Source organism: Hyperolius riggenbachi, chromosome 6 (assembly GCF_040937935.1).
Source record: "Hyperolius riggenbachi isolate aHypRig1 chromosome 6, aHypRig1.pri, whole genome shotgun sequence".
In the NCBI taxonomy this organism is placed as follows: Eukaryota; Metazoa; Chordata; class Amphibia; order Anura; family Hyperoliidae; genus Hyperolius; species Hyperolius riggenbachi.
This window is the reverse complement of record NC_090651.1, coordinates 376,723,537-376,746,478: the sequence shown is the minus strand read 5'-3', so window position 1 is coordinate 376,746,478 and position 22,942 is coordinate 376,723,537. Positions and strand designations below refer to the sequence as shown.

The 22,942-nt window shown below is 40.6% G+C and overlaps 1 protein-coding gene across 1 annotated transcript in view; it reads right to left on the bottom strand.

Annotated features, from left to right (window-relative positions):
* LOC137522290 (uncharacterized) overlaps window positions 1-22,942 on the bottom strand; it is a gene marked incomplete at its 3' end in the record, with an annotated part of 138,123 nt that overhangs the window by 60,075 nt on the left and 55,106 nt on the right. Inside the window, exons 25-36 of the mRNA XM_068242320.1 lie at window positions 21,719-21,843; window positions 17,784-18,065; window positions 15,703-15,828; window positions 13,231-13,390; window positions 12,374-12,430; window positions 12,124-12,195; window positions 10,579-10,703; window positions 8,815-9,096; window positions 7,651-7,773; window positions 6,987-7,146; window positions 6,765-6,848; window positions 2,471-2,595 (exon numbers count right to left, since the gene is read on the bottom strand). Coding sequence (XP_068098421.1) covers window positions 2,471-2,595; window positions 6,765-6,848; window positions 6,987-7,146; window positions 7,651-7,773; window positions 8,815-9,096; window positions 10,579-10,703; window positions 12,124-12,195; window positions 12,374-12,430; window positions 13,231-13,390; window positions 15,703-15,828; window positions 17,784-18,065; window positions 21,719-21,843 — 1,721 coding nt within the window. The remainder of the gene's footprint in view (window positions 1-2,470; window positions 2,596-6,764; window positions 6,849-6,986; window positions 7,147-7,650; window positions 7,774-8,814; window positions 9,097-10,578; window positions 10,704-12,123; window positions 12,196-12,373; window positions 12,431-13,230; window positions 13,391-15,702; window positions 15,829-17,783; window positions 18,066-21,718; window positions 21,844-22,942) is intronic.

Genomic DNA, 22,942 nt, shown 5'->3' with positions numbered 1-22,942 from the left:
TGTTTTACAGCTAAAAATACATAGTGTGGTTTCTAAACTGCAAATAGGACAGCATGACGCAATGTTACAAATAAAGCTATATAACTGAAAATAAAAATATGAGACTCTTTCCTTTGCTACTAATGTTCTTTTAATTATCCACATTGCATTCATTACCTCTATTAGTTTAAATCTGATCCCAACTATAGTTTAATGTCCCTGTGATAATCTACAACCATCTTTGTGTGGACAACTAGTGAAAGTATTGATACGCGGAATAATCCCAATGTGTCATTTATCATTAATTATAACTAAACAACTGATGAAAGTAATAATAATAACACTATCGGATCTTATAAGAAATCTCCTCGGAGGGGAATTTATATATCCAGCTCTAGAAAGAGACCTTACAGTAGAAACAAAATGAAATAGCTGTTCTCTCAGTGCCTGGACAAAACTTGTGCATTTTAGTCTAATGATTATCATCAATGGCAGTCCTTTTTCCTGGCGCCTGCACATGTTCAACAGCATCCGGGATCGGATTTACATCACAGGAGCCTATAGGCACAGATGTCCTGGGTCCTTAGACTTCACCATCCATAAACCTACAAAACACCACCCAACTCCACTGCAAGAGTGCTGGCTGTCCCAGATGTTACTTCTCCCATACTTCCCTTGTCTGTTATAGTTACAGGTGTTCCTTAGCATTAGGTAGCCAGAAGTACCCTCAGTATTAAGTAGCTAGAAGTGCCCCCATGTATTAGGTAGCTAGATGTGCCGCCAACTAAAGGGAGATCTGGTTAGTGAAATGGCGAGAGCTGGGTGAACAACCTCGAGGTGGACAGTGATAAGCAAAAAAATGTCGCTATTCTTTTTGCATTAATGTTCATGAAAATAATGTTAAGTTCATGAATAATTTGTGGATTTTTGCTCTTAAAGGATTTTCGCGCTTTTCACCATATTGCGAAAATACAATGTATTTTCATGAATATTTATGAATATTCTTTCAACATTAAAAATAGCATTGTGAAAATGACTTTGGCGAAATTTCACAAGCCAAATTTCACAAGAGGAGTGGGTCTGCTTCTCTCCTCATCCTGCACCTTCTGTGTCCTCATCCCACCTCCTTCCCTGCATTGATAAGACATGTTTTGCAGTTCTGTACATTAAATTAGCAGAGATTGTTGTCTACAAATATGAGCTAAATCACAAACACACAACATAGAATAAAATATCTCGGCCTTACTAGACTAAGGGGATGGTGTGCATAAGATACAGTAGGTTAAAGAGATACCAGCATCAGGGTTGATTGAAGTTAGCTGTTTGTTAATGGTTAATGTAGAAAATTGGATAGATAGTTTTGAACAGGAAAGTTTGAGGGCACATTGTTAGGTGAGGGGAAGTCATTTAATGGTGATGTAGTAGATAGGCCACTTGCCTTGCAGCGCTAGGTCTCCAGCCAGGGCACTAACTGCACAGAGTGTGTATGTTTTCCCAATGTGTGCATGGGATTCCTCGGGCAATCTGGGTTCCTTCCACATCACAAAAACATACAGATAAATTGGCTTTCCCCTAAACTGGCCCTAGGTTATGGTGGACATATGACTATGGTAGAAATTAGATTGTTAGTTCCTCACAGGGACAGTTAGTGACAAGACTATGTACTCTGTAAACATTAGGAGATTGCCGGCTGGAGATTGGAGAGGCTGCCTTCCCCTATGGAGGCCTTCACCTCAGTCACACACCCAGACCAGACAACAGGACCAGGGGAGTGGTGGGTCTGCTCCTCTCCTCATCCTGCACCTTCTGTGTCCTCATCCCACCTCCTTCCCTACATCAGCAGCACTGCGTAATATATTGGCACTTTATAAATACAATAAATAAATTAACAAATGAGACACAAATCAGGAGTTGATGGGTAGACTAAAGTGTCATCAACGTATAACAAGTGGTTATGAACGTCAAATCAGGAGTTTCATTGAACAAGGTAAAGAGAGAATAGAAGATGACCAAGGACAAAGCCTAGGGAACTCTGCAGAAAGAGGGTAAGACAGAATTGAACAACACTGAACAGAAGGACTGTTCTGATATGTATCTGAAGATGTAACTACAAAAGTTGTTTAGATTATAACTCAAATGACAAACTGTACAAGATTTCTTTGTAAGCTTGCAGAGAATTCTCGTACAGTTAGTCATTAAAGGTATCACTTAAACAACTTTTGTTGTTATGACCTTGGATTCTCTCCATGACTTATACCGGACCACACACTATATATATATATATATCAATATTAATAGAAGGGCAGACTGTATGAACTTTGTGTCCACACTGTACAGGCAGCAGGGAGTGGATAATGTGCAGCTTGAAGGCTGGATCTTGTGCCTACCTCCTGGCGTGACAGTAGGAATATTTGAAGATGATGCAGTTTATGGTAAACTACAAATCCCTTCATGTTTATCTGGTTTGGACATTTTGAAGAAATCTACTCACATAAAGAGAGGAGTAGTTTCTGCCGAAGAGGTGTAGTGATGTCGAAAGAGGGATTAACGGTGTTCCGCCATCATCTGACGTTGGGCTGACGGCATCAATGAGAGGTCCATAAGGATAAAGAAGATCTGAAAAATAGATATATAATTACTGTCACTTTGTTTCAAAATAATTCATTATCACAAATAATATTCAGGGTTGGTAACTAAGAAGGACCATTCGTAAAAAGATGAAAGTCATCCTGAAATTATATGATAAGACTTATGCATAAAGTACTAAACTACTTAGAGCTTGGCGGGTATACCTTTTGCAAAATTGAAGTTATAATGGTTAATATTATTATTAGAATTATTTAGTATGTACATAGTGCCGACATATTCCGCTGCACTGTACAGAGTATTACCCTTTACAGTCCCTCAGAGGGGCTCACAATCTAATATCGTGTAGTGCATGTACCATAGTCTAGAGCCAGTTGTAGTGGGGAGCCAATAAACTTATCAGTATGTTTTTTGGAATGTGGGAAGAAACCAGAGTGCCGGTGGAAACCCACGTAGACACAGGGAGAACATATGACCTCCATGAAGATAGTGCAAGGCAAGGGAGCTATCCACTATGCCAATATCCCAGTGCTATAGCACCCAACTTCTCTGACTGCAGCGATGTATGGCTTATTGTCTCTGTGATACCTGATAAGAGGTTATATGTCAGTGTGACTGTGAGAAGCACATCTGGTAGTCGTGAAGGGGCAAGGGCCCATTTGCAATTAACTTTTTCTTCTGAGTTTTCTTCTAGAAGATACTTATTTAACTTCTTTTTATAATTGTGGCATAAAAGGGCATTTTATTGACAAGGTGTGAAAACATCACCTGGGTTCTAGAAGAAAACTGTGGATCAAGTAGTGAGGAGAATGTTTGGTGGGTCATCACTCAGCTCATGTCAGGGATGTCACAAAATGTTAATTAAAACCCTTGTTTGCCAAGTTCACATACATTATTTGGTCACGCCCATAAACTGCCCTTGCCTGTTGCAGAGGTGTTCTAATGGCAATGTTATACTGAATGTGTTTTTTTTTTAACAAAAAAAAGTGAACAGTACCTGTCCTTGATTGTGCTAATGCAAAATTGGCTTGATTGAATATTTATATTTCTTGGCCAAAAGCAGAAATAAAAAATATGTTTGAAATTTCCATATTTGGATATTGTCCATGCGATCGCATTTATGTAGGAAAGACATATAGGGCTCTAAATGTCCGTATAAGAGAACATGTGGCAAATATAAGAAACCCAAATGTAGATAGGAAAAACTTCAATCCCATGGTTATGCATTTCCAAACAGAACATGTTTCAAATCCAAGGGGCTTGCAAGTTATGGGCATATATAAACTAAACATTAGCCCCAGGCGTGGCAATTTTGATCGTGAAGTTAGAAAAAAGGAATCGGAATTGATCTATAAATGTGGGAGTTTAATGTCGTTTGGACTAAACAAGGATTTGAATATGAAGGCGTTTCTGTAACATGGAACCCACTGCTAATCAAAGTGCTTAAAGTGGACCCAAATTAAAAATACAAGATTTCAGAAATAAAATCTATTTTCTAAATTATGATAATAAATAGCAGCCTTTTCTTCAGCTGCATGATGACAAATATAAAATATTTTACATTTTTTTGAGTAACCCCTCCCATCCTTTCAAATTGCCGGGAAAAAATCCGTCAAACTGTTGTCCGGCAATGGAGGAATTGCTAATGGCTGCCCCCAGTATAACCCTAGTTATGAAAAGAGAAGGGTGAAAAGCATGCACTGAAATGCTCATAGGTTTGAAGGAGTGTTTATTTATCTTTGTATGTGTCAGAGTGGTGCAACTAAATATTTTGAAATAAAAAAAATGTTTGGTTTGGGTCCACTTTAAAGTGACCCTTAAGACCAAAAAAAAATGAGTTTTACTCACCTGGGGCTTCCAATAGCCCCCTGCAGCTGTCCGGTGCCCTCGCCGTGTCCCTCCGATCCTCCTGTCCCCGCCGCTGGCCACTTCCGGTTTCGCCGTCAGCCGCCGATAGGCTGGGGACGCGAGTTATTCCTCTCATTCCCAGCCACAATAGCTCCCTCTATGCTGCTATAGCAGCATAGAGGAATGCTATAGCAGCATAGAGGGCACTATTGTGGCTGGGAACGTGAAGAATCACTCGCATTCCCAGCCTGTCGGCAGCTGACGGCGAAACCGGAAGTGCCCGCCGGCGGTAACAAGAAGATCTGAGGGACACGGTGATGGCACCGGACAGCTGCAGGGGGCTACTGGAAGCCTCAGGTGAGTAAAACTCATTTTTGGGGGGGCTTAAGAGTCACTTTAATGGTTAACTGACTGCTCTTCATAGAGTGAACATGGCAACTGTGTTTTTAAAATTTTCCGCTATATGTAAATGCCTTATTGGGTATAAAAGTATGTGCCCTTTAACCTGACGCTGCACGTCTGAAGAAATCCTAAGTGGATGAAACGCGTCATGTGTTCCGTGATGTCCTCTGTTCAGTAGGCGTGGTGTATGTCCCCCGTACCTCCGCAACCTTCCTCCTAGCGGCGGCTGCACGGAGTTCCATAGTATGATAACGGGGCAGTCCGCATCCTACCGTGAAGGGATTACCAAGTCATTGCACCACATCAGCTTTAGCTGAGACGTGAGAAATCTCACAGAAGTACACATTTCTACCAGTGGTACACGTGAGCGGGCTAGCCAACAGCCAAACAAACTTTCTAAGCTCGCAGCATAGCTGGTTGAGGCTTGACATTAGATGCATATGTCAGTAATGGTTGCGTATATAGTCAATATAGAGGCGTGCATGTCATTGCACAGGGGCGATGCCGAAGACTTGCACGCTGTAATCTGGTTTTGGATGTCTCTTTATTGCAGATCAAATCTGGTCCAGAAGAAAGTATATACACATGCATATTTGGATCCCGGTATCATAGGAAGTGCACTCCTATATTTGGACACGTGTATTTAGTCCGGATGTTTCTGCTTGGTTTGGGGGAAGGGGGGGGGGGTTATTGTGAGTCAGTTTATTATTGCTATTTTTTCAATAAATTGTATTCAATGTTAGCTCTGAGCTCCCTTGCTTGCTGTATATGATTTATCTACCTTTAAGGAGAGATGAGCACTATATATAAATAAAGTTTATAGGCCGTGTGTTCATATTGTTTCATGTTGGAAATTTAACCACTTTACCCCCAGCGGTGCGGATTTCTCCGTCCCTTTTTCCACCCAGTTAACACCAAGGGACGGAGAAATCCGCACCTGCGCCGCTCCTGCCGCTGTCCGCGCTCCCACTTTCACGTCTGCGTGTCCCCGCGTTCGTGCATGCCGCCGCCCACTTGCCCGGAGAGCAATTAACGGGAAAAACCTTTCCCGTTCGTTGATCTAAGCTCCCCGCAATGATCAGCTGCTTCTACGAGAAGCAGCGCGATCATTGTGAAAAAATATCCTCCCAGCCTCCCTGAACTTCCTGCAAGCGTACTTCCTGTACGCTTGCAGGTCGCATAAACAAAAACTTACTGTGGCCATCTTGTGGCCAAATAGTAAAACTACACCCTAAAGCATTTTTCATATACAAATATATTAGTTATACACTAAAAATTAACTCATTACCTCCCACACTCCCCAAACTTTTTTTTTTGTAATTGAAAAAAAAAAATATTACAATTAAAAAAAAAACATAAATAGTTACCTTAGGGACTGAACTTTTTAAATATTTATGTCAAGAGGGTATAACACTGTTTCTTTATAAACTATGGGCTTGTAATTAGGGATGGACGCAAAACTGAAAAAAATGCACCTTTATTTCCAAATAAAATATTGGCGCCAAACATTGTGATAGGGACATAATTTAAACGGTTTTATAACCGGGACAAAAGGGCAAATAAATTTCATGGGTTTTAATTACAGTAGCATGCATTATTTAAAAACTATAGAGGCTGAAAACTGAAAAATAATAAACTTTTTCCCACATTTTTTCCTATTTTCCCATTAAAACACATTTAGAATAAAATAATTCTTGGCATAATGTCCCACCTAAAGAAAGCCTAATTGGTGGCGAAAAGAACAAGATATATTTCATTTCATTGTGATAAGTAATTATAGAGTGATAGACGAATGAATGGAAGGAGCGCTGAAAGGTGAAAATTGCTCTCGTGCTCAAGGGTTAAAACCCCTCAGTTGTGAAGTGGTTAATGCGAAATAAATACTTATACAACACTCATCCAAACAGTTATTTGGCAGAAAAGAAAAAAGAACAACTCAGTGAATGTACCTGAAGAGTATAATGCAGGAGCTGGAGTAGATGTTATGTAGATTGGGGCAATCGTAGTTTCCAAAAGAACATCTGTAGAATTATCTAAAATGAAAAACAAAACAGTGTTTGTAGAATTTCCTTTATTGGCCATAAATATATTTCCTGTAATAAACAAGCAATAAACACATTTGCAAATCACATGCTCTTTTACTAAGGAGTGGGAAAACAGTGCACACTTACCAATATTTCCAGCGATATCTTCTGGATGTAACTGGTCCATTTTGAATGCCCAACGCCCAGGTACATTGACATTACTTGTAGATGATATATTCCTTATAGATGGAGTCATAGAACCTGGGATTGTGTAGTATCCTGAGTTCAATCCACTGTTAAGCCCGGCCTGTAGAATACAGGAAATAATGGAAAAACACTTTTACATCTACTGTAAACACTTGAGTATAAGCCACATTTCTGGGGCCATACAATTATCCCAAAAGTGGGGGTCTTGACGGCTTATACTCGAGTCATAAGTCAGCAGTAAACACCCCCCCCCCCCCCCCCCCCCCAATGCCCCCTCCGTTACATGTGGGCAGAAATGGTGAGAAATGTGCTGACATGTGTCCCCCGAGTGCCACATTTTGTATATGTATTTAATCAAATGTTGAGGGTTTAATGAAATAAACTTGTAGGTGTAACTCATCAGCAAGTGTTTTTTGAAGGCAAACTGCATATAGTTCTTCAGCTATCAAAAGCTACCGATGAATTAAATAACTTCTGTTCAATGAGTCATGTGGGTTCACCCACCAAGGCCACATTTTTTGCCAATTGTGAAATGGTTTATCTGCTGTCAAAAGGCACCTATAAATGCCGTGACTTTAACTCAGCCGGTAATGGGTATACTCACCAGGGCAGTACGTCCTTCCTGGATAGAACCATTTGCCACACTTGGCCACTGAATATCAGCATAATTGTAGAGGAGGAATGTCTGATTGCCGTCGGTGCTCAGCACAGCCTGAAATGTGTTCACCTGTAAGCAGAGAGGAGGAGCGTTTAGGACGGACAACTTAACTGTGCACTGAAGTTGGACAGACTTAAGCGTTGACAGAAAGTCATGTTCAACAATTTTGTTTTTTCCTGCACTTTCATCTCCCTACCAGGAGGATACACTTTAAACTGCAATCCCCTGTCCCATCCTTACCTACGGAGGTTCTTAATTCAGAGGGTCACATCAATCCACCACTGGGCAGTTCTGTGCTGTTCCTACCTACACTATTCTTTTTCACCCCATTCTACAACCCTTAGATTTATCTGCAGGCTGACATTGGAAGGAGGTTGAGTGACAGGTCATCACGGCCCATCCCAGAACCCCAAAAGCTCCACTTCCTCCAGTCCCTTGAGCTTCATCCTACATTGCTCCTTTCCAGGCCCAACAAAGTTGTCATCTAGCTGTGCCTTCTCTAAACCTTGGTAGTGTATGTCCAGTAACTGGCTGATGTAGAGACGTCGCCTTTATAAATCAAACGAAAAGGATGGGCTGTATGGAGCAAAAAAGAGGAACACTGACACAAAAGAGAGAGATAAAAAGAGATATCCGGTTTAAAGGGTCACTTAAGCCAAACTAAAAAAAATGAGTTTTACTCACCTGGGGATTCTACCAGCCTCCTGAAGCTGTCCGGTGCCCACGTAGACTCGCTCCGATGCTCCTGGCCCCAACAGCAGCCACTTCCGGTTTCGGTGACAGGAGCCGATAGGCCGGGAACGCGAGTGATTCTTTGCGTTCCTGGCCGTAATAGCACCCTCTATGCTGTTGTATGATATATGGTATATGCTATAACAGCATAGAGGGCGCTATTACGGCCAGGAACGTGAAGAATCACTCGCGTTCCCGGCCTGTCGGCTCCTGTCGCCAAAACTGGAAGTGGCTGCCGGCGGGGCCAGGAGCATCAGAGCTAGTCTACGTGGGCACCGGACAGCTTCTAGGGGCTGGTAGAAGCCTCAGGTGAGTAAAACTCATTTTTTTTAATTTGGCTTAAGTGTCCCTTTAATGACCATTCATTAGTTTTCTTACCTTGTTGGTGTTTGACCCATAATATGCAACTCTGTGCCAGGTGGCTACAAACACCCAATGAGCTGTGAAAGTCACATTGTGAAAGTAGGCTTGGATATCGGAGGTGGCCCGAGACAGCAGATCAGGATCGGTGCTCTGGCGATAAAATATATCACCGGCTACTTGGTTATTTATGTCTGACCAAAACAGAGCCAAGAAGGGGTTTCCAAAAGCCTGTGGGAGGGCTTGCGGTACGTATTGTGAGATGGCTGAACGGAAGGACAGCAAACCATTATTATCAACCTGCGAAAAAGAAAAAGGAAATGGTTATATTTTGCCAAATGCAGAAATGACCTATTCATACTGTGATATCTAATTAGGTGGGGGTGTAATGTTCATGGGAAGGACTCTAGACTGTCAAACATTGTCAAGACCAATGACTAATATTACAATCCATCTGTAGCCTTTTTTGTTTTGGTATGGACACTAGGGATGGTTGGAAAAGCCGATTTCCGATTCCGATGAAATTTCCGCTTTCCGATAAGTGTCTTTCCGATTCTTCAGAATTCCCCAGAAGTCTGAACTTCTGATTTCTGCAAAATGATTTTTTTTTCAATAAAGTTAATCGTAAAAATAAAATAAAATGCAGATTTAGAATTTTTTTTTTTTTTTGCTGATGAACGCAATTATGCGGGAACCACATTTCCGATTAGCAACCACGGTAAATTTCTGCATTCTCTGATTTACCTCATACTTTTGAAGTCTTTTGATTGTCCTACAATTACAGCATTAATCCAATTTCCACTAAAAAGCTTTCGAGTTATGTGATTAGGCTAAAATTTTCGAGTTGCGGTAATGCAGCGTTTCCGCAGAATTCGGAATGAATGGATGTCAGAGTTTTGTCCCACTTTGAGAGAACTTCTCTAGATTTACAGAAAGCAGAAAAAAAAACGTACTGAAGTTTTAGTTGGAGTCTGGTTTTGATATGCTTGAAGACTAGGACAACTGAAGCATGAGGGATAAGGAGGCTGCCATATTTATTTCCTTTTAAGCAATACCTGTTGCCTGGCAGCCCTGCTGATCCTCTGCCTCTAATACTTTTAGCCATATGCCCTCAACAAGCATGCAGCAGATCAGGTGTTTCTGACATTATCATACCTCCCAACTTTTTGAGATTAGAAAGAGGGACACATAAGCCATGCCCCTGCCACACCCGTTATCCCGCCCCGACACACCCATAGTCATGAATACCATAAAGATTTCATGAGAAAAATTGATTGTTTTATAACTCAAAAGACACTGGTCCTTTCTATCCTGGATCATTTCCCTTCATATTAACATCGGAAAATTATAAATATATCAATTTAAAGGATGGGAATAAAGTTTAGAGTCAATCAAACACATTTTTCAGTAGAGAAATACAAATATTTACATAGAAAGAGGGACAAAGTCCTGAAAGAGGGAGAAATGAGGAGGAAAGAGGGACAGAGGGACAGCGCTCCCAAAGAGGGACTGTCCCCTCAAAAGAGGGACAGTTGGGAGTTATGGACATTATTGTCAGATCGGACAAGATTAGCTGAATGGTTGTTTCAGGTGTGATTCAAACACTACTGCAGCCAAACAGACCAGCGGGACTGCCAGGGAACTGGTGTTGTTTAAACAGAAAATAATATGGTACCCTCCATATTCTTCTCGCTTCAGTTGTCCTTTAAACATTTTTTGTTAAGTGTCTAATCTAAGAACTGCTAAATTTGAGACTATTAAACATTCCAGAACCATGCTTACATAGAGGGAAGTGCGATTTCTCCCAAAAAGTGGAACATCTGTGGAAAGACCTACTAATGGTGAACTTCCATCATCTGATTTTGGACTCATGGTGTCAACTGAGGTTCCATATGGGTAGAGCAGATCTGAGGCAAAGGAAGAATCATTTATCATTCAAATTCCAACATTCAAATTCCTATCCAAGTAGTCAATTTAGGGACATCCCCATGTAAACATCATAGATAAATCTAAGGCAAATTTAAAGGAAAACTTGAGTCAAAAATTGTAGGTGGGTATTATGCTGGATACACACGATATGATTTCCCGCTCGATGGATGGAATCATTCGATTATTTTCGACATGTCCGATCGGGTCTCGATTGGTACAGTGGTTGATTTTGCACACTTGGCATTAGAAAATTGACCGCTGTATCAATAGAGACCCGAACGGACATGTCGAAAATAATCGATCTACCAGTCAATCAAGTGGGAAATCGCTCGTGTGTAACCAGCATAAGGGAAATCCAATGGGTTATACAATAAATACAGTATAAAAGATAAGAGGCTGCTTACCTAGAGATGAATGCCTAAGCTTTTATTGCACAGAAAAACGATGTGTTCGGCATACATCTTAGACATTTATCTCTAGGTAAGCAGTCCAAATTCAAATACAAAAAAAAGCTTTATTGGTACGACCAAATTCATTTATCAATGCCAAAGCAAAATGTCTCTTACCTTACCTTTTATATTGGTTTTAATTATTTTATAACCTATTGAGCACCTCTCACCCCCCAAACCTACAATTGTAGGAGGAGGACAGAGACAGTAGTCTCACCTTTTTCAGAGACCACTAACCCGAGTACGGGAAATGTGTTCCCCACACGGGATGAAGGTGGTTGATATTAAGCATCCTGGGTTTGTGAGTACCTCATTTTTCTTACACCATATTGGGCTCCTGACTTACTTTTATGTGTATCTTTTTACCAAGGTCACTCCATGTGCCTCCTATATTGACTCAAAATTGAACAGGACCAGTTCTAACAGCAATCAGATTGATAAGTGAACATAAAAATTGTATGAAGTCAGATTGATGGACAAAATATTTGTTTTAATAACCATGTCAGCCTCCATATTCCTCTCAGTTCATGTTACCTTTAAACTTTGTTTGTTTGGGAGGTTCTGACCATTAGTGGGCCAATCAGGGCCGGGCCGAGGCAGAGGCTGGAGAGACTCCAGCCTCAAGGCGCAGTGTAGGAGAGGGCGCACAATTCATTCAGCTGTCATTCCCAATTGTGTTAGAAGCAGAAAGAAATAAGAAAAGGGGATACATGACAGTGACTGCAAGCCAGATAACTAGAGATGAAGGTGTTGGGGAGGTTGGGGAGGTTGGGGGCCCTGGGGCACCTATTAGTCTAATAGCAATCAGTGTGTGAAGGCAGGGGTGGGAGGGATGGAGGGGCGCACTTTGCTGTCTCTGCCTTGGGTGCTGAAGGGCCTTGTCCCGCCTCTGGGGCCAGTTGATAATTGTTGTGTGCCTTGATCAGATTTCTTTATAATGTAATAATACCTGATGATCTTAAGACTGGAGATGGGGCTACAGTTGTCCTGGATTGGATGTAGATTGGATTAGTAGGAATTTCTGCAAAATTAATTTGGAAAAGTCGTTTTATTTACGCAACATTTTTCTAGGCTGCAAAATGCACTCTAATTTTGTAAAAACACAAAAAGTTTTTTAGAGTTTGCTAGTAAAGCTATTAAAATGTTTATTTTTTCTAAGGCTTTTTTTCTTTTACGAATCCTAAAACGTTGTTCTTTACCTGGATGAGCTGTGGGATTTGGTGGCGTTTCTGTGGTGAGAACTTCAGCATCATTATCTGAAAAATAAATCATGTTTGCTTTCACTGGGATTTTCTGCAGGACATTTTACTAGTGATGAGATAATAAATCATTTGGACAGTACTTTTTCACCAGCTCTTTGGTACTTTTACTTTAAGAAGCTCGATTCAATTTACTTTTTCTCCTAAGTGACATTTTATCAATAAAATGTAATTTAAGCCAGCAGCAAGCAAGTAAACCCTCTGCATATTTTGGACAGTACTTTCTCACCTGCTCTTTTGGTACTTTTTTAATTGTAGAATGCTGAAAAGGTATTTAAAGCAGAAGATGAAAAAATATCTCCGAGGAGAAAACTTATAACAAAAAGTGAACTGGATCAGACCCATGATTGCTTGTGTTCCTGATTTGTGGGATTCCGTGTTAGTCATACTGATCAGTATGCAAATATCAAAGTGGGCCGGAACTCAGAGCTTCCTCTCAACTGCAGAGTGTCTACTTCCTGCTTTCATTGAAGCAGGCGTATTGTTAACATCCTGGCTTTACAGATTATGTCGGAGGAGATTCCTGAGCTGACTCGGCTGAGAGATCAAAATCTAAATACATACAGGGTGTATTTCTCTATGTTTTCCTTCTGTCCTGTGCAAGAGTTCAGGTCCACTTTAATGCCAGTTACAATAAAGAGTAGACATGAACTAATTTTCGGATTTCGTATCAACGATTTTAACAATTCTTCAATCATTTTTGTATGTTAATGAGTGATTTGGAGAGTCCTCATCATTAAGTCCGTGTGAAGTAAATTACAGCACATATAGCATCATTTTCTCATTTTTCTTCTTACCTAAAGCCCCGTTGATGTCCTCTGGATGAAGGTTGCCCACTTTGAAGACCCAGCGTCCGGTGACATTGACGTTACTGGTGGACGATACATTCCTGATGTCATGTGACAGGGATCCTGGGAGTGTGTAGTATCCAGTGTTGTAGCCACTGTTTATTCCAGCCTATTTTTAAGAGCAAGAATAGTAGATTTATAGATGTTTTAGAATAGTAATCATAACAGTACAAGTTAAGGCTCATTCTAAATACGGATCAATCTGACGTGGAAGAGTAGTAATAAGCAGATTTGTTCTCTAGCACTAATATATTGTCAGCTAAATTGCTGGTCTAATGGACAAATACCTTTGTTCTGCCTCAGCCGAAGCTCATTATTGCAGTGCTACTCTGACTGCTGTTATATCTCTCTACAACATGTATATTTTTCAGTTAGTATGCAGCACAGCCACCCTGTGGCCTTTTTCTGTAACGCCCCTTTTCCGGTATGTACATTTTCCCCTCCTACTTTCTGTTGGCAGTTGTTCAAGCAGAGCACTCTGGGAAAGATATCTGAGGTAACTGTATTGCAGAGGTCTTTTTTTGGGAGCTGGGAAATATGGGCGCATGAGGCAAGTGGACAAAAATGGTGGCGCCATGGAATGCCATATTAAATATTGTTTAACTGGCGCCAAACAGGAAAAAAGGGCGCCTGGAGATTATTAACATTTTACAAAGGGTGCTGGAGATTATTAACGTTCTACAAACAGCACCCGCAGATTTTTGATGTTTTATCACTGCACTTGTGATGATTTATTGTATTTAATTAAAACATTATTTAAAATGTTATCCTTTACTGTATGTAAAACATTATTATTCACAAAATAAAGCGATCAGTACGTAATGTAAATTGCAATACATTTTTTACAGTCACTACTTGTAAAACATTATTATCCATACAATTAAGCGATCAGAAAGAGGGGTTTTAGGGTTAGGCACCACTAAGGGGGTGGATAGGGTTAGGCACCACCAAGGGGGTGGTTAGGGTTAGGCACCACCAAGGGGGTGGTTAGGGTTAGGCACCACCAAGGGGGTGGTTAGGGTTAGGTACCACCAAGGGGGTGTTTAGGGTTAGGCACCATCAGGGGGGTGGTTAGGGTTAGGCATCACGAAGGGGGTGGTTAGGGTTAGGCACCACCAAGGGGGTGTTTAGGGTTAGGCACCATCAGGGGTGTGGTTAGGGTTAGGCACCACCAGGGGGGTTTAGGGGTTAGGGATAGGTACAGGGAGGGTTCTGTGAGAGAGTAGGGTTAGGTATAGTTACAGTATAATATAAACCACCGGGGGAGGGGTTAGGGTTAGGCACCACCAGGGCGGTGGTTAGGGTTAGGCACCACCAGGGGGGTGGTTAGGGTTAGGCACCACCAGGGCGGTGGTTAGGGTTAGGCACCACCAGGGCGGTGGTTAGAGTTAGGCACCACCAGGGGATTGGTTAGGGTTAGGCACCACCAGGGCGGTGGTTAGGGTTAGGCACCACCAGGGGATTGGTTAGGGTTAGGCACCACCAGGGCGGTGGTTAGGGTTAGGCACCACCAGGGCGGTGGTTAGGGTTAGGCACCACCAGGGGGGTGGTTAGGGTTAGTCACCACCAGAGGGGTCTAAGGGATAGGTATAGGGAGGGTTCTGTGTGAGCGTAGGATTAGGTTTAGTTTTTGTACAATTTTAGTAATACTTACTAATGTTTTACAACAATTTATTACGAACGTAGTTACATTTATATCATCGTTATAAACAATATTTTCAAATTTTATTATAAGAAGAAACAATAAATGAAGGTTATTCACAATAATATACAATTATAACCATATAACATATATTATCGTTTTTTAACAAACTTAATTATCACTTTCACTTTTGAAACAGGGAAGATTAAAGATTTTAAAGATTTTAAAGATTAAAGATTTCACAATTGGCAATTTGAACACATTATTCAATGATTTCTAAATTTGTAAAACATTATTTGTAAACGAAATACAACACAATTTTTTTTATAAACGGTATTAACGCTTATCGTTTACACCCCGCGCCATTTTTTCCCGACACCCTTTTTGTACGTACGCCTTTTTTTACTTTCCCCAGTGTATGTATCTCCCAGCATCACATCTGTATTGTTGCCCTAATAAAAGAAGATGTGATTATCAAGATACAGACCTGTGGAATGGTTCTGCTATCTGCCTGAAGTGATCATATCGGTGAATCTCCGCTGTCCATGAGGTGTCATAACGAACCCCGGTTAGGAGGTTACCAAATTGAGAACTGAAGTCAGAATACATTTGTCACGAGGCATACAAGTGAGAAGATGTTTTCATTTAAACCTCAATTTCAAATTCACTTGAGAAGACCAAGTTGATGCAACATGTCAGCTCCCTCAAACCGGTTGAGAAACAAAAGAGCTGGTTTGAATCTATTGCTGACTCATAAGTGTCAATAACAATTCCCTCACCAGTGTTAGAGGTCCATCATAACTTGAACCATCTTCTCGCATGCTTGGCCACTGAAGATCTGCATAGTTGTAGAAGAGGAAGGTCTGGTTGCCATCAGTAGTGACGACAGCTTGAAATGTGTCCACCTGTGAAAACATGATCATTTATAAGTGAAAGAAGAATGAAGTAATTGGTCTTGAATGTACATGGTTACTTTATGTAACCATACTATGAATCTAGGAATACATCACATCACCCAATTCTTTTATAATAATATATACTTTTTTCCCCATAACAAATCCACGAACGTGTAAATCCACTGACCTAGAGAGGAATAGAATTTTAGCCTATAAGCTACATACACACTAAGGATTACTGCCACCTGGCAGAGATTGGGACTGGATCCCTTAGGTGACAGTTTAGGGCTCAATGCTGTACAGACTGCAGGCGTGTCTATTGCTATAAAGGGGGATGGAGGGACAATGAGCGGCATACCATGGGCTTGTTTGGAGTGAGGAGAACAATGCCTGTGTCATTCAGGCATCAGGGATCTTTAAAAATTAGAAGTAGCCATAGATCTGTCAACTTGTTGGCGGTCAACCATCTGATTTAATGAAAATAGGTGCCATAATATGTTATGATGTTGCGATGATCAACAAATGAGACAGAACCCTCAGCTGCTGCCCCCGCCCAAAAGGTGCAAGAGTTTTTGAAGTCCTGTTTTAACGCACTTTAAAGCCACCAGAGTGCAAAAAAATACTCCAAATATGTTTGATGTTACTTACACGTGAATCTCGAAAACATTTGAGTATCGTGCAACAGTCGTTTTTTTTAGTAATCCAACTTAAAGGTGAAACTAATACATGAAATAGGGCCCCTTTGCAGGTGTTTTGGGTGAATTAACTGATTAGAGTCTGACACTTTGAGCTGAGAATACTGAACATTTTCACAATATTCTAACAGGCTGAGATTTTGATTTTGGGCTTCTCATAAGCTGTGAGCCATAATTATCAACATTATAACAAATAAAGGCCTGAAAAATCACGCTGTGCAGGTAATGAGTCTGTTTCATAGAATAGTTTCACCTTTTAAGGTAAATTATTGAAATAAATAGACTTTTGCATGATATTCTATTTTTTTTGCGTTTCCCCTGTACTGTTTCATCTAAAAAAATATCTTTTCTAATAGTTAAGGTAAAAAATAACATGTTTTGTGAATTAACTTTATCGGTAGCATGATTCAATAGAAGTATCAAAAACACAAAGGAGCGTCCAGCAGTCTAACTGCATATTATTTGCTTACAATCAGACAGAAATTCTTCGGGATAGATACAAGGTTGAAATCTGTACTCTGTGTCTCATTACTGACAGCCCAGGTATCTCCTCTACTGCATGAGTAATTTGTTGTACAAATCATGAGAGATAGTTTCCACACTTGTTTAAATAGAGTGATTGGCAGCAGCAAGGACACCCCCAACCTGACAGGTTATGCTACAAGCATAATGGAGAGGTTCAATTGTACTCAGAATTAAGATACACAATTTGAAATAACATGTGGCATTTTCCCTAGGGCCTTTATAGAGCTCAGCTGATGGGTTTGCTCATTTTTTAACCAGGCCCGGTTTTACCTCACAGGAGCCTATAGGCACAGATGTCCTGGCTCCCTATACTTCACCCTCCAAGGGCCAACAAACCACCACCAAATCAAACCACTATTGTGCTGGCTAGTGCCATTTAGTATTAGGTAGCCAGAGGTACCCTCAGTATTAGGAAGCTAGAGGTGCCCCCAGTTGAAGGTAGATCTCATCAGTGAAATGCTGAGAGTCAGGTGAGTGGCCTCTCATTTCCACTCCGCTCAGGACTCTGCATAGGTAAGGCAGGAGGGCAGGCACTTGGGGTGGGGAGGGAGGCGCCTTTACATCATCAGGTGCCTGTAGGCACATGCCTACATTGCCTTATAATAAATCTGGCCCTGGGTTCAACACATGTGACATTTATAAAGTATAATAGTATAACATTAAATAATAATTCCATCAAAGATTTAGTGATACTATCAATATTCAATGCAATGTTTGCTGAAGACGTGAAATTGGCCATTTTACCTTATTAGTATTAGATCCAAAATACGCCACTCTGTGCCACGTGGCCACAAACACCCACTGAGCTGTGAAATCCTCATCGTGGAAGTAAGTTCTGATATCGGAAGAGACTTGGTGCAGAAGATCTGGATCGGTGCTCTGACGATAATATATGTCCCCTGCTACCTGATTGTTTATATCTGCCCAGAACACGGCCAAAAATGGGTTCCCCAAAGCGACAGGAAGTTGTTGTGGTGTAAATTGTGAAATGGAAGATCGGAAGGACAATAAGCCATTATTATTCACCTGTTCAAGAGAAAAGGATATGAGCACGTTATTATTATTGTTTGTTGTACAGAATACCGCTGCAAGTCTGTTAACTAGCCAACCCTGCCATTGCCACATAACGCCAACCGTTCACTCACTCCACTGGCTACTAATAACATTGAGAATTCTGCTTAAAGCGGATCTGAGATGAAAAACTAACTATAACAAGTAACTTGTCTATATATTTTATCTAAAGTTTAGATAGTTTACACAGCGTATCTAGCTGCAAACAGCTACAAAAGTTTATGATTATTTATTCATGTGATACAATGAGGGCAGCCATGTTCTGTTTGTCACATTGTCACAGGCTGAGGGCTGGAGATGCTATCAGCTTGCCTGTGTGTAAATTCAGTCCCCTCTCTTCCTCCCTCCTCCACTCTGCCTCTGAAATCAATGGCTAGTAACCTACTCCTCCTCCTGCCCAGACTGAGCTCCCATAAGCCCTTGCTACAGTGCCAAGGTACAAAAGGAGCTGTGGGCGTGGCTTGCTTCGTTTAAAGGGAATTAGAGTATTATAACAAAACAAAAAAAAGTATTTGGCTTGAGGAATGCCTTATAAACTATATGAAAGGAACACAATTATGCAATGAGTAAAAGTGTATCTCGGATCCACTTTAAGATTGGCTTATCGACATTCAAATCCTTTACACAATCTGGGTCCTGGATACCTGAAGGACTAATTGCAACTGCATCACGACCCCCCCCCCAATCTTAGATCAAAAGGATCTAATAACTTAGTCACCCCCAGAGTCCACCTCAAAACCTTTGGCGCTCCCTGCCACACACAATCAGGACATCTCCATCCCTAAAAGGCATTCCATTCCACACAGTTTTTCTGCAGTTTGACAGAGCAACTGCCATTCACTAAGTGCTTTTAAAAATAAATAACTCCCGGAGAATCCCCCACGAAGAGATGGACTAGGCCAAAACTTGTTGCTTCTGTCAGATTTCTACTGCCTACTGTAAGTGACAGCAACATAGGAGAAAAGTAATTTATGGCTCATTTTACTCTGGGAAAAACGTACTTCTTATTTGTTTATATTTGCACATATTTTAAATTTTACAATGTTTCGCCATAGTGCCCCTTTAAACAGCCAAGAAACTGTGAGAGACAGCTTGAGATAAGGTTTTTACTGCAGGACAGTTCAAAGGACCATTAGCTATGATTTGTTTTACAGCTAAAAATACAGAGTGTAATTTCTAAGCTGCAAATAGGACAGCATGATGCAATGTTACAAATAAAGCTATATAACAGAAAATAAAAACATGAGACTCTTTCCTTTGCTACTAATGTTCTTTTAATTATCCACATTGCATTCATTACCTCTATTAGTTTAAATCTAATCCCAACTATAGTTTAATGTCCCTGTGATAATCTACAACCATCTTTGTGAGGACAACTAGTGAAAGTATTGGTACGCGGAATAATCACAATGTGTCATTTATCATTAATTATAACTAAACAACTGATGAAAGTAATAATAATAACACTATCGGATTTTATAAGAAATCTCCTCGGAGGTGAATTTATATATCCAGCTCTAGAAAGAGACCTTACAGTAGAAACAAAATGAAATAGCTGTTCTCTCAGTGCCTGGACAAAACTTGGGCATTTTAGCCTAACGATTATGGTCAATGGCCGTCCTTTTTTACTGGCACCTGCACATGTTCAACAGCATCCAGGCTGGGATTTACATCACAGGAGCCTACAGGCACAGATGTCCTGGGTCCTTAGACTTCACCATCCATAAACCTACAAAACACCACCCAACTCCACTGCAAGAGTGCTGGCTGTCCCAGATGTTACTTCTCCCATAGTTCCCTTGTCTGTTATAGTTACAGGTGTTCCTTAGCATTAGGTAGCCAGAAGTACCCTCAGTATTAAGTAGCTAGAAGTGCCCCCATGTATTAGGTAGCTAGATTTGCCGCCAACTGAAGGGAGATCTGGTTAGTGAAATGGCGAGAGCTGGGTGAACAACCTCGAGGTGGACAGTGATAAGCAAAAAAATGTCGCTATACTTTTTGCATTAATGTTCATGAAAATAATGTTAAATTCATGAATAATTTGTGGATTTTTGCTCTTAAAGGATTTTCGCGCTTTTCACCATATTGCGAAAATACCATGTATTTTCATGAATATTCATGAATATTTTTTCGACATTAAAAATAGCATTGTGAAAATGACTTTGGGGAAATTTCACAAGCAACACTGGAGAGATGGCACATTGATGAGACATATTTTGCAGTTCTGTACATTAAATCTGTACATTAAATTAGCAGAGATTGTTGTCTACAAATATGAGCTAAATCACAAACACACAACATAGAATAAAATATCTCGGCCTTACTAGGCTAAGGGGATGGTGTGCATAAGATACAGTAGGTTGAAGAGATACCAGAATCAGGGTTGATTGAAGTTAGCTGTTTGTTAATGGTTAATGTAGAAAATTGGTTAGATAGTTTTGAACAGGAAAGTTTGAGGGCATATTGTTAGGTGAGGTGAAGTCATTTAATGGTGATGTAGTAGATAGGCCACTTGCCTTGCAGCGCTAGGTCTCCAGCCAGGGCACTAACTGCACAGAGTGTGTATGTTTTCCCAATGTGTGCATGGGATTCCTCGGGCACTCTGGGTTCCTCCCACATCACAAAAACATACAGATAAATTGGCTTTCCCCTAAACTGGCCCTAGGTTATGGGGACATATGACTCTGGTAGAAATTAGATTGTTAGTTCCTCAGAGGGACAGTTAGTGACAAGACTATGTACTCTGTAAACATTAGGAGATTGCCGGCTGGAGATTGGAGAGGCTGCCTTCCCCTATGGAGGCCTTCACCTCAGTCACACACCCAGACCAGACAACAGGACCAGGGGAGTGGTGGGTCTGCTCCTCTCCTCATCCTGCACCTTCTGTGTCCTCATCCCACCTCCTTCCCTACATCAGCACTGCATAATATGTTGGCACTTTATAAATACAATAAATAAATTAACAAATGAGACACAAATTAGGAGTTGATGGGTAGACTAAAGTGCCATCAATGTATAACAAGTGGTTATGAACGTCAAATCAGGAGTTTCATTGAACAAGGTAAAGAGAGAATAGAAGATGACCAAGGACAAAGCCTAGGGAACTCTGCAGAAAGAGGGTAAGACAGAATTGAACAACACTGAAAAGAAGGACTGTTCTGATATGTATCTGAAGATGTAACTACAAAAGTTGTTTAGATTATAACTCAAATGACAAACTGTACAAGATTTCTTTGTAAGCTTGCAGAGAATTCTCGTACAGTTAGCCATTAAAGGTATCACTTAAACAACTTTTGTTGTTATGTCTTTGGATTCTCTCCATGACTTATACCGGACCACACACTATATATATATATATTAATGAGAGGGAAATGTCTTAAAGTCAATGTAAAGGCTTCCCATCCTATCTTAATAGAAGGGCAGACTGTATGAACTTTGTGTCCACACTGTACAGGCAGCAGGGAGTGGATAATGTGCAGCTTGAATGCTGGATCTTGTGCCTACCTCCTGGCGTGACAGTAGGAATATTTGAAAATGATGCAGTTTATGGTAAACTACAAATCCCTTCATGTTTATCTGGGTTGGACATTTTGAAGAAATCTACTCACATAAAGAGAGGAGTAGTTTCTGCCGAAGAGGTGTAGTGATGTCGAAAGAGGGATTAACGGTGTTCCGCCATCATCTGACGTTGGGCTGACGGCATCAATGAGAGGTCCATAAGGATAGAGAAGATCTGAAAAATAGATATATTATTACTGTCACTTTGTTTCAAAATAATTAATTATCACAAATAATATTCAGGGTTGGTAACTAAGAAGGACCATTCGGAAAAAGATGAAAGTCATCCTGAAATTATATGATACGACTTATGCATAAAGTACTAAACTACTTAGAGCTTGGCGGGTATACCTTTTCCAAAATTGAAGTTATAATGGTTAATATTATTATTAGAATTATTTAGTATGTACATAGTGCCGACATATTCCGCTGCACTGTACAGAGTTCTACCCTTTACAGTCCCTCAGAGGGGCTCACAATCTAATATCGTGTAGTGCATGTACCATAGTCTAGAGCCAGTTGTAGTGGGGAGCCAATAAACTTATCAGTATGTTTTTTGGAATGTGGGAAGAAACCAGAGTGCCGGTGGAAACCCACGTAGACACAGGGAGAACATATGACCTCCATGAAGATATTGCAAGGCAAGGGAGCCATCCACTATGCCAATATCCCAGTGCTATAGCACCAAACTTCTCTGACTGCAGCTATGTATGGCTTATTGTCTCTGTGATACCTGATAAGAGGTTATATGTCAGTGTGACTGTGAGAAGCACATCTGGTAGTCGTGAAGGGGCAAGGGCCCATTTGCAATTAACTTTTTCTTCTGAGTTTTCTTCTAGAAGATACTTATTCAACTTCTTTTTATAATTGTGGCATACAAGGGCATTTTATTGACAAGGTGTGAAAACATCACCTGGGTTCTAGAAGAAAACTGTGGATCAAGTAGTGAGGAGAATGTTTGGTGGGTCATCACTCAACTCATGTCAGGGATGTCACAAAATGTTTATTAAAACCCTTGTATGCCAAGTTCACATACATTATTTGGTCACGCCCATAAACTGCCCTTGCCTGTTGCAGAGGTGTTCTAATGGCAATGTTACACTAAATGTGTTTTTTTTTAACAAAAAAAAGTGGACAGTACCTGTCCTTGATTGTGCTAATGCAAAATGGGCTTGATTGAATATTTATATTTCTTGGCCAAAAGCAGAAATAAAAAATATGTTTGAAATTTCCATATTTGGATATTGTCCATTGCGATCGCTTTTATGTAGGAA